Source organism: Haemaphysalis longicornis, unplaced genomic scaffold, assembly GCF_048455015.1.
Source record: "Haemaphysalis longicornis isolate Haplotype H1 unplaced genomic scaffold, Haemaphysalis longicornis Haplotype H1 scaffold_7, whole genome shotgun sequence".
Taxonomy (NCBI): domain Eukaryota; kingdom Metazoa; phylum Arthropoda; class Arachnida; order Ixodida; family Ixodidae; genus Haemaphysalis; species Haemaphysalis longicornis.
This window is the reverse complement of record NW_027526422.1, coordinates 137626919-137639961: the sequence shown is the minus strand read 5'-3', so window position 1 is coordinate 137639961 and position 13043 is coordinate 137626919. Positions and strand designations below refer to the sequence as shown.

At 47.1% G+C, this 13043-nt stretch overlaps 1 protein-coding gene across 1 annotated transcript in view; it reads right to left on the bottom strand.

Moving 5' to 3' along the window:
* The window catches only part of LOC144146570 (uncharacterized), a 207561-nt gene that overhangs the window by 94802 nt on the left and 99716 nt on the right, over positions 1-13043 (bottom strand). The window contains exon 7 of the mRNA XM_077678513.1: positions 9671-9783. Within this exon, the coding sequence (XP_077534639.1) occupies positions 9671-9783 (113 nt within the window). The remainder of the gene's footprint in view (positions 1-9670; positions 9784-13043) is intronic.

Sequence of the window (13043 nt, the reverse complement as noted above, 5' to 3'; positions counted from 1 at the left end):
CACGTCAAGGTATTCCACCGTGTGCGTGATAGCAAGATGCCTTCGTGCTTCGGGGTAGGAGAAGTTTTCTTTACTTTTCGGGCAGGATTTATTTTATTTTTAGTTCTGGGAAGTTGACCTTACTGATCCCTCCACGAAAAGTGTTCATGAAGCGAAGTGGGCTTAGGCTGACGGGAATTTAAGCTTCTTTTTTGACTTTTTGCAGCTCCATGCATTGCTCCTTGTCTTTCACTTTCATAGCAGCTCGTCGCTTGACATTTTTTTCCAGAGTAACCACTCCCGGTCAGACTCTGGAAGTACTTGAACAAAAAAGCTAATAGTTTTCACATTGTGGTAGTCGCATTTTTTCAGTGCTTGACGTGAAAGCGGGAAAATAATCGTTGTTTCTTAGCAATGAATATTCAAACGTTCTTTCGGTGCGCCCTTTTTTAAGAGAGCGATTGACAGAACGAGGGTTGGAAGATGCCATACGAAAAGCATGTGCTGGGAGGCAAGGCCGATCTCTTACAACCCAGCCCAACAAGGGAGCGTGACTTCGTAGAACACGCTAACCACAGCTTGCCACTGTAATATTATGCATGGAATCAAAAGTGATATCTTCGCACAGGGTTAACCCTCGCGGCTTGGAAGAGCATGAATATAATGAAGAATAGCGATTACAGGACACAGTTAAGAAAGTAGATAGGAAAGAGGAAGAGCTGACGGGAGAATAAGAAAACGCTTAGGACTGTTTCCACTCTGGCGATTGACAAAAAAGTGATGCGGCGCGGGGGAAAAGAAGCGGCCACCTCCAGGGGCCGAGAAGGACCAAAACAGCCCTGGATATTGCTTAGGCACCACGATGCCCCTTGCCCACCTAGGGCACTCGCTAGATTTGAGCCTCACAGAAATAAAAGTTCTCTCCCTGTCTCGTCCCTCTCTCTCTATCTATCTCTCTCTCCCCCCGGATACGGCGAAGCCACGCACAGCCTATGGCGCGAGTGGGTTCAACAGAGGTCACAGGCTAGGGCGCGAGTGGGGTCTACGGTGTTGCCACTACTGTCACGCTGAATTGAAACGGTGCTCCTGACACATACACAATAGTGGATACGTAGAACAGCTCGCTTTTGTAGCGTTGCGTTTCTATCGTAAGAGGTATTGCGCTCTTGATGCAAAAAACAATCTACTTTCAGAAAACAAATTTTACTGAAGAATATCAGCACTTCAATAAAGGCACTTGTAATGCCTTCCTCGAAGTTTTTATGCAGAACGTCACAAGATCACAATCACCGAGTGTAAGCACGATTTTGACGAATCCCTCAATTTTGTTGACCTCATCAATTTCAACTGGGTGCTACCACACGAATACCATAAAGAATTGAGGGTTGCTTGCAGCTGCAGCGACTATTTTTTGTGGTACGGTCCTCTGCTGCGGCGCTGCAGTCGCGCGTCTTAAGAATTAGGAGAAGAAACGCAGAGTGGGAATACATCCTGTTCGCTGAAGCTGGAGACACCAGTCTGTTCACATCTGCGTAAACCAGACAAAGTCGTTTTGAAGATTGTGGTTAGAGGTGGAGCCTGATCATTCTGAAGCAAAATTCCGTGAGGAATCCACCGCTAAACGAATCGAACCTCGACAAGAAAGCAAGCAAGACGGTCGACGCTCAGACTGTCACACCTCCACATCGCTGAACGAGTGGCCGAAATAAACGATGTGCTTTCAAAGCTTTTGTACCTCTTCTGTACTAAGTGCAAACCCTGAAGAACACCAAAGCGCACCCTGCATTATATCACGGATGACCAGGCTGAAGACATCCTTCGCACCTTCAACCTGACCACCAAGGTCAGGTTGAAGGTGTGCCTTCTGCGCCTTCACGCCGTTCTATGAGGATGCCCAATTAAATTTAGTAAGTCCAGCAGTCGTAGAAGCGGCATCGTCATCAACTTGCAGCTCCACAATAATCATCATTAGCCGCATCCTGCCACCATCATGACCGCTGAGGTTGTACCGAGCGTCGCTGGACGACGGCAGGTCTAAGATGACTGTTCGCCAGGGCTCTCGCAGTACTTACAAAACTGCGCTAAGTTTATGAAGCCACATTCAAAATTTTAGTCACTGGATCCTTTCTCCAAGTGCTAACATGGACGTCTGCAAGGTGTTGACCCAGACATCCTAGCAGTGACTGGGATGTTCTTGCTTGGAACTCGAGCCGCGGGACACCACTATGGCGACCTGCAGCCCACTGCTGCAAGAGTTGCAGCTACGCTATCCAAGCTACGCTTGCAAACACCTACCGCCTAAGCAACGTCCCCATACACCCTCTTAAGCCCTCCATCATTTAGAAAGCGCACTCTATCCAGATGCACAGCTCCTTCATGGTACAGTAATGTACCACCGCCCAGCGCCACCTTTCAGTATACCCTCGCGCCTCCCTGTTCAAGCATTACAATTTCAGGTACTGTTTCGGTCCGCCTGCAGCACAAAGTCAATGCACATGACCAGTACATGATTCGCCACCAAACTCGGTATTCTTCACGCCATCCAGGACCGCGTCATTCCTTGTCACTAGCGTCAGCTTACTGATCCTCATCTCCAGAGTGGCAGACATGCCTCAACCGACAAGACTTACCACCGATATCATCGCAGTCTCTCACCGGCCACCACCATCCATCTTTCGCCCTCTTACCACGGCCTGGGACAATTCCGGTTAGCCGATCTTCTTGGATAAAGTGTTCGAATTTTCGCATCCCTCATGCACACAATAGTCATCCACACCCAGTGTAGATTATACTGTCTTCACCTCCAGCTGTCCATTAACTTATAGTGATATATGCCAGGACCAATAGCGACGTCGAAGCAGACACACTTCAACCAACAACCCTAAAGGCACCACCCTCGTGTTTCACCTGAAGAGCAGGTCTAGGTCTTAAAAATGAAACCTCTACGCCAGAACAACCTGCCGGGTATAAAATAGCCTCTCCATCAATATCCCGTGTCTGACACGGTGCAGCCACCATTACGTGCGAGTTGCTGTAGCCATGGCGTTCTTCGAATTGTGTCGTCGGCATACCTCGGCAAAGTTGGTGCGGCGCACTCAAACTCACTCACAATTTGCTTTTTCGAATCACCACTCACTCAAACTCAGACTCAATGCTGAGCAGCACATCTGCGCTCACTCAAACGCAAACTCACATTGAGGGCAAAACTCAGAACTCACTCGGACTCAAAATTCAAAATGTACTCAGGACTCAATGTACTCAAACTCAAAATGTACTCAAAACTCATACGTACTCAGAACTCAAAATATGCTCAAAGCTCAATATGTACTCAAACTCAAAATGTACTCAAACTCAAAATGTACTCACAACTCAAAATGGACACTCAAAATGTACTCAGAACTCAAAATGGACTCAAACTCAAAATGTACTCAGAACACAAAATGTACTCTAAACTCAATATGTACTCACACTCAAGATGTACTCAAACTCAAAATGTACTCCGAACTCAAAATGGACTCAAACTCAAAATTTACGCAGAACTCAATATGTACTCAAACTGAAAATGGACTCAAAAGTCAAAATGTGCTCAAAACTCAAAATGAACTCAGAACTCGAAATTGGCTGAGAACTCCAAATGAATTCAGAACTCAAATGGCATCAAACTCTCCCGTGCTAGGAATTTACTGTGGCTCAGATGGACTCTGATTTCATTAGCATTCAGTATTGTCAAATTCACGCGTTGTAAAAATATTACGGGGGCAAATTCGTGAGCTCAAACTCTTGCATTCGGCACGACATGACACCGTAGCTCCTGTGAGGTCGGAAACAATTTTCGTTGCATATTTAATACAGCTATAGCTGCGGCCTATGATGACTAGCGCTGATTGCAAGTAATTGTACGTATATATTGGATACCAAACTCTTGATGTAGGCTCCGTGTTCGTGTTTATGAGAGAGCTGGTCCAGACTCGACGGTGTGCTGGGTCCCTTGGCCGAAACAAGCAAGATTGAGCGAGGGGATGTGCGCTCACTGCTCCGTTAATTTATGTCGAAGCTGTTTAGGGTTACGGTTCCGTGCATTCTTGCTCTGCATCCTGAAAAAAAGCCTTGCGTCAAATCGAACTGTCCCCGCGAATCTCTTAAGTGCGAGGTGTTCATGGATATGCCTTTGGTTTTTTAATGCGTAGCATTCTTTGCCGAGTACACCCTCTCCCTACCCCCACCAGGATCGTGTAACGCCCTGCATTTACACAAAAATGCAGATATCGCGGAAGTTTAACCCGTAATAATTATAAAAGCGTAAATGTAGACAATTGATCAAACTAAATGTTAAAAAACTAAAAAAATAATAATAAGAAAAAGTATCGAAAATGGCGAACCGTGCAACACGGGAGTCATGGATAGTCTCAGATTGGGTTAAATTCAGAGATATGTGGCGCTAAATAATGTGGGGTATCAAATTGAGGGTCTCGAGGAGGGAAATCACGTAGGACAAACAGAAAAGTACCTCGTTGTTTGCTGAGGCACTTGTATTAGTTGTTACTAGCATTTTCTAGGTGGGATGAGCTCTCGTAGCTCGGCTCAGCACCACGCTATCGTAAGCAATTACCGCCACCGTACCCATCTGTTAATTTCCAGCATGCACGCGTGTGCGTGTGCGAGTGCAAGTGCGAGTGCGAGTGCGCGTGCGTTTGCGCGTGTGTGTGTGTGCGTGTGCGTGTGCGTGTGAGTGTGCGTGTGTGCGCGTGCGCGGATGCGCGTGCGCGTGTGCGTGTGCGCGTGGGCGCGCGTGTGCGTGTGCTTGTGCGTGCGTGTGCGTGTGCGTGGGCAAGTGTGCGCGTGTGCGCGTGCGTGCGTGTGTGCGTGTGTGCGTGTGCATGTGCGTGTGTGTGTGTTTGTGTGTGTGCGTGCGCGTGCGCATGCGCGTGCGTGGGCGCGTGTGTGTGTGTGTCTGTTGCGTCAGTCATGTGTTCTTTCATTGTGTTTGAGATGTAGTCTTTGGAAAACTGCAGAGCCGAGTTAATTCTTTTCCTTTACAATGTCATCATGTGCTAGTTTTGATATCTTGCGCTGATTTCTCATTGTAATAAAATCAGTTTAAACGCACACACAAACTGCTCTTGCTTATTTTTCTGAAGTGTTTTCCTTCTGTCGCAATGTCTGTTTATGTCTTGGAGGCTCTGTTGCCTCTCTATCTCCGACACTCCAGCAAGGAGTTATGTCTCGCATGTAATTGGCAGACTCTGGATTGGAGTGCACGCTGGTACACTGTGGGAAAAAAATTGCGGACACCAAACGCGGCCGCGAGGCTTATTCACAAACAAATGTGAAATTCGCCTTTCTGATGAGCTCTGATGCCCCCGGTTACCTATGGTCGTCCACAATTTCCACAACACCTTATGTGCCGAAGGATTTGCTTGTTTGTTGGGACACGGGGAAATGGAGGAAGTAACGTTTGAATGGCAGCTATTAGCAGAGAGGTTTTAAGTCTGGTGATTTAAGTTCGAGAGCTTGGCATGGCTTTTGTTCTTACCCCATGCGATTCTGCCTCTATGATTCAGCAATTACCCGCCAATATTTTTATTACTATATACCGCATTGATGGACATCTCTGGACAAGCCCTCGCATGTATATAGCACAAATGCCTTACCGGTTGGCAGGGAGTTTGGTTAAACCCTACCCAGCAAAAAAGAAAGATACCATTTGCTATATCCTCATAACTATAATCAGAAAGCATTTTTATATTTGTCCCACGTGATCCCCTTCGGCGAGACCTTTAATTTGATACCCCACACACCCTTTCAGGCTCATATGGAATTCATACCAGTCAAACTAACCATGACTCTCATGACTGTAACCAGGACGCATTCTTTAAATGTCCGACGTGAATATCCTAACTGAAAGCTTCAATTTGACCTCCCACATGCTTTAGTGACCTCACCTTGAATTTAACCCTTTCTATGACTCATAATGACTATCTCATGATTAGAACCACGAAGCCTTTATTATTTGTACCACGTGATTCCCCTCGTCAAAACCATAAATTTGATACCCTACATGCCCTAGCGGGGACACTTCGAATTTTAACCAAATATAAGATTCGCCATGACTATCTCATGGTTATAACCAGGAAGGATTTTTGTGTTTCTCCCACGTGATTCCGCTCATCAACACCATTATCACATCCTAGCGGAATGAATTTGAAAGTTAAACCAATCAATGACTAACCATGCCTATCTCATTATACAGCCATACCGCATTTTTGACCCACGTGATTCCCTCATCGCAACCTTCAATTTGATGCCCCGCACACCCAGTGGTGTCATTGTGAATTTTAACCTAATTTATGACGCACCTTGAGTATGTCATGATAATAATCGGGAAGCACGTGATTACCCTCATCGAGACCAATAATTTGATACGCCCCACACCCTAGCGCAATGAACGTAAATTTTAACCGAATCTATGACTAACCATGACTACGTCATTATATAACCAGAACGCATTTTTGTGCCGAATGATTCCCCACCTTGAATTTGATTCCGCACATACCCTCGCAGCGTCATTTTGAATTTTAACTCAATCTATCACTCATTATGACTGCCTGATGACTACAATCAGGAAGCATTTTTTATTTACCCCTCGTGATTCCGCTAATCGGGACCTTTCATTTGATACCTTACACGCCTTAACGTCATCAGTTTGACATTTCACCCAATCTAATGCGGTCATTATTCTGTCTAAAGGGGCGTTGTCCAGTCAATTCAGCTAATTCTTTTGAAACAGAAGAAGGGACAGCTCCCGCCCCCTTTTCCCCCCGGCTCTCACCTCTTCCATTGTGACCCCTAGTATATCAAGCCGTTAACAGTAGCAGGCGAACAACAAGCAAGCAAGCGCCGCAGTGTGCTTTGCCACCACCCTATCCCACCCTCTTAGTGAATCCATCAGGAGAAAAAGTTAAGACAACCCTTTTTTATGACCTCAAGTCAATTATCTCTCACGCGCCAGCCGCGAAAACTTGGTATACAGAAAGTGCTTAGGGTCATGAAAATTCAGCAAGTAAAAAAAATCAGACACCCCCTCCCTCCCAACCAATCACGCGGATCGCGAATGGTGCCGTACCCGCAGGTAACCTGAATTCCGAGCCCACAGCGACGCATGAAACTTAACAGCCAACCATAGCTCCCTGCTAGGCTACTCATACGTACTCAAACTCAAAATGCACTCAAAACTTATATGTACTCAGAACTCAAAATGTACTCAAAACTCAATATGTACTCAAACTCAAAATGGACTCAAACTCAAAATGTACTCAGAACTCAAAATGGACTCAAACTCAAAATGTACTCAGAACTCAAAATGTACGCAAACTCAAAATGTACTCAGAACTCAAATGGACTCAGAATTCACTAGGTCTCAGTCGTACTCAAACTCAATCGAACTCAAAGTCAGTCGGGCTCACTCGGCTCAAACTCACTCAAGCTCAAACTCACCATGCCACACTGGCCTCGCGCTCACTCAAACTCAAACTCACGCGTGAGTTTGAGTCCAAATCAGTCTGAGTGAGTGGACTCATGAGTGTGTTCGCCGACCTCTGGTCGTCCGCGCACCTCCAGCCCCTCCTTGTACGCGCTCCCTTCCCACGCCACGCGTGGGTACGGCGGAAACAGGACATAACAGCTGGATGGCCTCAACCATAGCGGTATGCCAGTACCGGATGTGGCAATGCGGTGCCCTTCCACGATCTTTCAGCATTACACAAGACGTCCCTTTCAACAAGTTGAGCTTGCTTATAACATCATTTAGTACTATTCAACGATGTCACCAACGTCACAGGCGGTGACACACACACACCACTGCCGTGTACATTTTTCGACGCGAGCGCCCCTCCGACGTCCAGTACCGATACTCAAGTGTCAACCTCCCCATCATGCTGAGCGCGCACGCTGGACACACTTTGTGCACCGCTCCTCGTCTTCGAGACGACGTCCTGCACCGCGGCTTTGCTCCACAAGTGCAGTCCCGACGGCAACCTAAACGTAATCTCCATGTACATAGCGGAATCGTCTGCCACTTGCGTAAGCCAATGCTCAAATCCACGTACACTCACAATGTGCATTTTCGTCTGAACAGTGACTGATGTTACCCCTGACGAAGCACAGTCACGCTTCCATTGCGCCTGGTCAACTGCCCAGCACCAAGGTTCGACCAACGATGAGATCAAAGCAGAACACATCGGGATGACGGCTTGGACAAAAGGAAACCTTCACCTACGCCGTCGCTCCATGAACACTACGTGTACATAACTGGAGACACCTGTGGATATTTTTTGCCAATTGTTTTTGGCATTACTCTCCATACATCGCTTTGTACAAGTATTAGCTAAGTTAGTTTCACGCCTTCCGCAATAAGGGAACTTTTTACTGGCGGAATATTCTTCGGACTGCAGCGCCATTATCATCATCATGAAATAAACACTCCCTCGATCATAATCGCCGGTGCATTCCCTCGGGCACATGAAACATGGCTGTGTGGCTGGGCTGTCGCAAGCCTTCACTGCCCACAGTTCTGGCACCCGCAATGAATGTAGAAAGACACGTCAACCTTCCAAGTCCACGGCTTCTTCGTACACTTGCATAATAAATGCAAAATACCAAGCCAAAATAACTGCATTTTGCGCGTATTTTAATAGCGAGATTTGAGCGCAGAGACGAAAACACAGACGTGAGGGAGACGAACACACACTAGGTTGTGTCTGTTCGTCCTCACCCACTGCAGGAACACTATGATCAGCTAAGCTTATTCGTCGCTCACACAACCTACAATACTTCCTGAAGCCATGTGGAATCAGGGACAGAAAAACAATGGAGACACCTGGGTACCATCCACGTAACCACGAAACGCGAACTGTAGCCATAGAAAGATTTCAGCCCCGAATGTGTCCCAAGGAAACTACGTACGAAAAGAATCAAGTTTGCAAATCCCAAGCCCTGGTAACGTGGTTTATTCAATGCAACATAATTAGGCGTAAATGAATATAGTGCGCACTTGAGTTCTTCGGCAAAGAAAAAGCTTTTTTTGTGACTCAGTATTGAGCTGAAACTGCTTGTTCCAACAAAAAGCCAATAACACACCTAGTAAGAGCAAAAAATATTTAACAGCCCGTAGTGCGTTATTTTTTAGAACTTTAGCTGGGCTACGGGGAGCAAATACTCTTTTTTAAGCAAGCTTATCAACGACTTTCTCTGACTTTCTTACTCTTCCATTTGTTTCACAAGACATTTGTGTAATTATTCCCAAAAGAGAAGCTATTTAACGAAATTCATCTATGCGCATCGCTTACTCGACCCTTTTAGGTGTCCCTGACATGGAGACTAAACTAGCAACTTCAATTTCTTCTATCTTGAACGCAGCGCCCAGTAGTAAATTGGTGTAACACTGAATACCTTCCGGAGCGATAATATAGAGAACGTTGCTTAGACAAACAGCTTCTTTATTTGTGACCTGTAATAAATAACCATTATTGTCCAGAGCTATGAATCCACCAATTGCGCATTGGATACTGATTTTTAGCCAGCTAAAATTCACCCAAATCACGGACACAGCCTGGCACCAAACGAACGTATTTCGAACATGCCACAGTGCCTGCGCGGGTTTCTTGAGTTCAACTTTAAAAACATGGGAACTTACCATTCTTCTGGGTTCCATGTTGACGTCCGGAAACTCTTGCATGAAGTCTTGCATTCCCTGGAACCATTTCTTTGCGAATGATTCCGAAGAGCAATAGTCCTTCAGGGTGGCCCCTAAGGATTTTTTTAAAGCAGTGTAATATTTTTAGTTCATGCGGAACTGGAGTTCCTGAACAGTCATGTTTTATTCGATGCATCCTGTATTACCCAAGTGCAGCAGCATCTCTCGTTGTGCCAAGCCGCTGAAATGTAACGTAGTTTATTCGTAATTCCGGTGCGGCTAAAACATAGCTACCTGATCTTGGTGTGTTTTGCCTTGAGGTTACTTTTGTTTAAATAATTCTGCGATTGCTCCCAAATTTCGGGTAAACTTCTTTTGTGAAGGAAATTTACTACGTGGTTTAAGCACCGTTTTGAAGCAGAAAACCGAGCTCACAAATGCACTACATTGATCTGTCAGTTTTATACAAGTGAAGCAGTTCTGAGTAGTACTTGGCGCCCCGACTTCACGGCTGCGCTGTAAGTTGTGCAATAGAAACTCAAAGCAACCGGAACGCCCTAACTTGTGTCGACACCTCCCACGCAAGCGCGGTATACCATTCGCACGCACAGGCACAAAAAACAACACACTAAGTATTATTATCGTCCGCGCCTTGTCTTATCCCCTTGCCACGCGAGTAGCAATAGGGAGAGATAAACTTGAACTGCAGCATACTCGTCACAAATACACTGACACAAGCGAAGGCAGCTACGTTTTCGTAGCGCAAGTTACACTACGCTACGTTGGACAGTCTTCGCGGGGTGACCAGTTTTGCCCTTGAGCGGTAGAGCCCAAACCACAATCCGCTACTCCGTGCCGGGCGCTTGCGGAAGCAAGCGCCCGGCACGGAGTAGCGGCCTGCAAACGCGTACAGATACGCGGCAGGGAAGAGATAGGAGAGGAGATAAAGGAGACGTGTGCGGGACCCGTGCGCCGGACGTGATGGAGGAAGGCGAGGAGGCCGCAGCGAAAAGCGGGCGCCCCCGAGGAAGGCCATGAGGCCACGCGCAGCGCAGAACTGTGTGCGATAGAGGAAGTCGACTATCCAGCTGTAGTCCCTCGTATAGCTGCGACGCTTAAAGAACACCTTGATGCGCAAAGACGAAAAACGGTACTGTTGCGTACAGCTTCGCTGCCTCGAACTCTTACGCATTACTGTGATCTTACTTCATTTTTTTGTGGAATTTCTCTACACACTCATCAGAAGTTTTATTTTGTACATAACGCAACTCTGCTTTCTTTATACCAAGCCCCTTTGGAATGCACAGCTTCAGCAGAGCTCCTAAAGTGGTGACTCGCTCAGTCACGCTGTCTTGCCTAAAGTGTCTGCGCTACAATATTTCGAGATGCGCTCCTAAGTGCACTTCGCTCAGCCTCAGAAATGTACAGTCCTAGCTCTGCCAGTTAGGCATTAGTTTATCATTTTTTTTTAAGTGCGAATGCACTTCTTAAGCGACCCTGAATCACGCGTCCACCGCCGTCCGTCCATCCGCACCACATACCCACTTAGGGCGATTGGCCAAGAAGAGTTCCTAATTTCTTTAGCACATACCCACTTAGGGTGATTGGCCTAGTCCTCCAGCGCGCCACCGCGCCCGCCGCCCCGCCCCGAGCCTGCCCCCAGGCCACCGACGCCATCGACGACTGCTGCTTCGCCAGGAGCGGAAGTCGGGGCGAGTACTGCGGCGTCTACCTCGTCGGTCACGTCTACGCGAACTTCGTGTCGCACGCCGTGTCCACCTCGCCGGTCAGGGACGAGTCGCCGTACAGTGCCGTCTACACCGACGCGTACTCGGGCGACGGAATCGTGGTCGTCACCCTCTACCTCGCGCCAAACATCTCGCGCGACGACGTCGTCGAATACGTGGACGCGGCGATGGAGAGTGTGGCCAGGCGCGTAAAGCCCTCGGACCCGGTCGTGGTTGTTGGGGACTTTAACGTGGACGTGCGAAAGGGCGGCGAGTGGTTGATGGAATACATGCTCGCCAACCACTCCATGACGTGCCTACCCCTAGAGGCGCCCACCACCATCAACGGCAGCTACATCGACCTGGCCTTTGCGAGGAACTGTCTGATACGCGCGGTCTTGCAACAACTCTTGACCGTACATTTCAGTGACCACAAGGCGGTCATAATGACCGTCAACTACAACGACAACACCAACAAGTGCTGAATAAAGAATACTGTCGTTTCACTTTACTTGCGTGTGTGTGTGATCTCCTCGAACATACACTTTAATTCACCAAGATTTCCAGAGAACGACTAACGGGGTGTGTGAATCCCCACTTGATGACGCGGGGGTGTTAAATGCAACTAACGGGCGAATGCCAACACAGTTCAACATAACTCCTCCTCATAGCATCACCCGTGCATTCGCACTTCCCCATGCTCCCCTTCGGGGAAATGCGGGTGAATTTTTTTGATGAATATTTCACTATACTGCAAGCGTCACCATGGAAATATCATCCGAATTTATAATAGTGCTGTATTGTCTGTAGCACTAAGACGCACGAAGAAACATAGAAAGAGGAGAGACTACAATGTAATGAGCTGGCTAATGGCAAACATAGTGTATCTACAGATAAACAATGGTAGCCAAATGAACCCATCCTCCCAAGCTGATGACGTAAGCCAGCATAAAGTACATACATTGTGAGCGTGAACTTAGCATACGAGAAACTCAGCAAAGTGAGCGGCCAATATCCCTTTTAGGCTTCGTCGTCGTTTCTATATTGTGCGCGTTCATCATCATCTCATTTCATCTTCTTCCTCCACGGGTGATTGTTGCTGTTAAATCTTTTATTTAAAAAGGGAATGCCGGGGGCCTTGTGGGGGAGTTGGGAAGGGAGGATTCATGGTTGAAGGGGGCTCGTATGAGTTCGTGGTCTTCGGGAGGCGGCATCAGTTTCTTACAGGACAATTGTTCAGCATGCAATGGTCCATTCACTGGTGTAGGCCATCGCTATATAACTCGCGCTAGACCGCTCTTAGTGGCGAACCGTATTAAAAGGTTAATGGTGTGTTCATCTAATGTGAGGTGATCGATACGGGGTGAGGGATCTGGGTTCGCGGAAGTGAAATTCCGGTATCGAGAGAATTTGGGGCATATCCAGACCAGGTGGTGAAAATCAGCCTTGACGGCTTGCTGACAGTTTTGGAAATTTTGGGTTGATGTGGGGGTAGTACCATTTTCGAGTTGTTTCCGGTGAAAATTATGCATCTGTATAAAATTTGTTAACAGATATTTCTGGGGTGCTTGTAAGAGAAGGCCTGTTGGAAACGCGATTCTTCTACGTAAGTTGAGTCAGGTTTCTTTTCGTGTTTGTACCGGTGT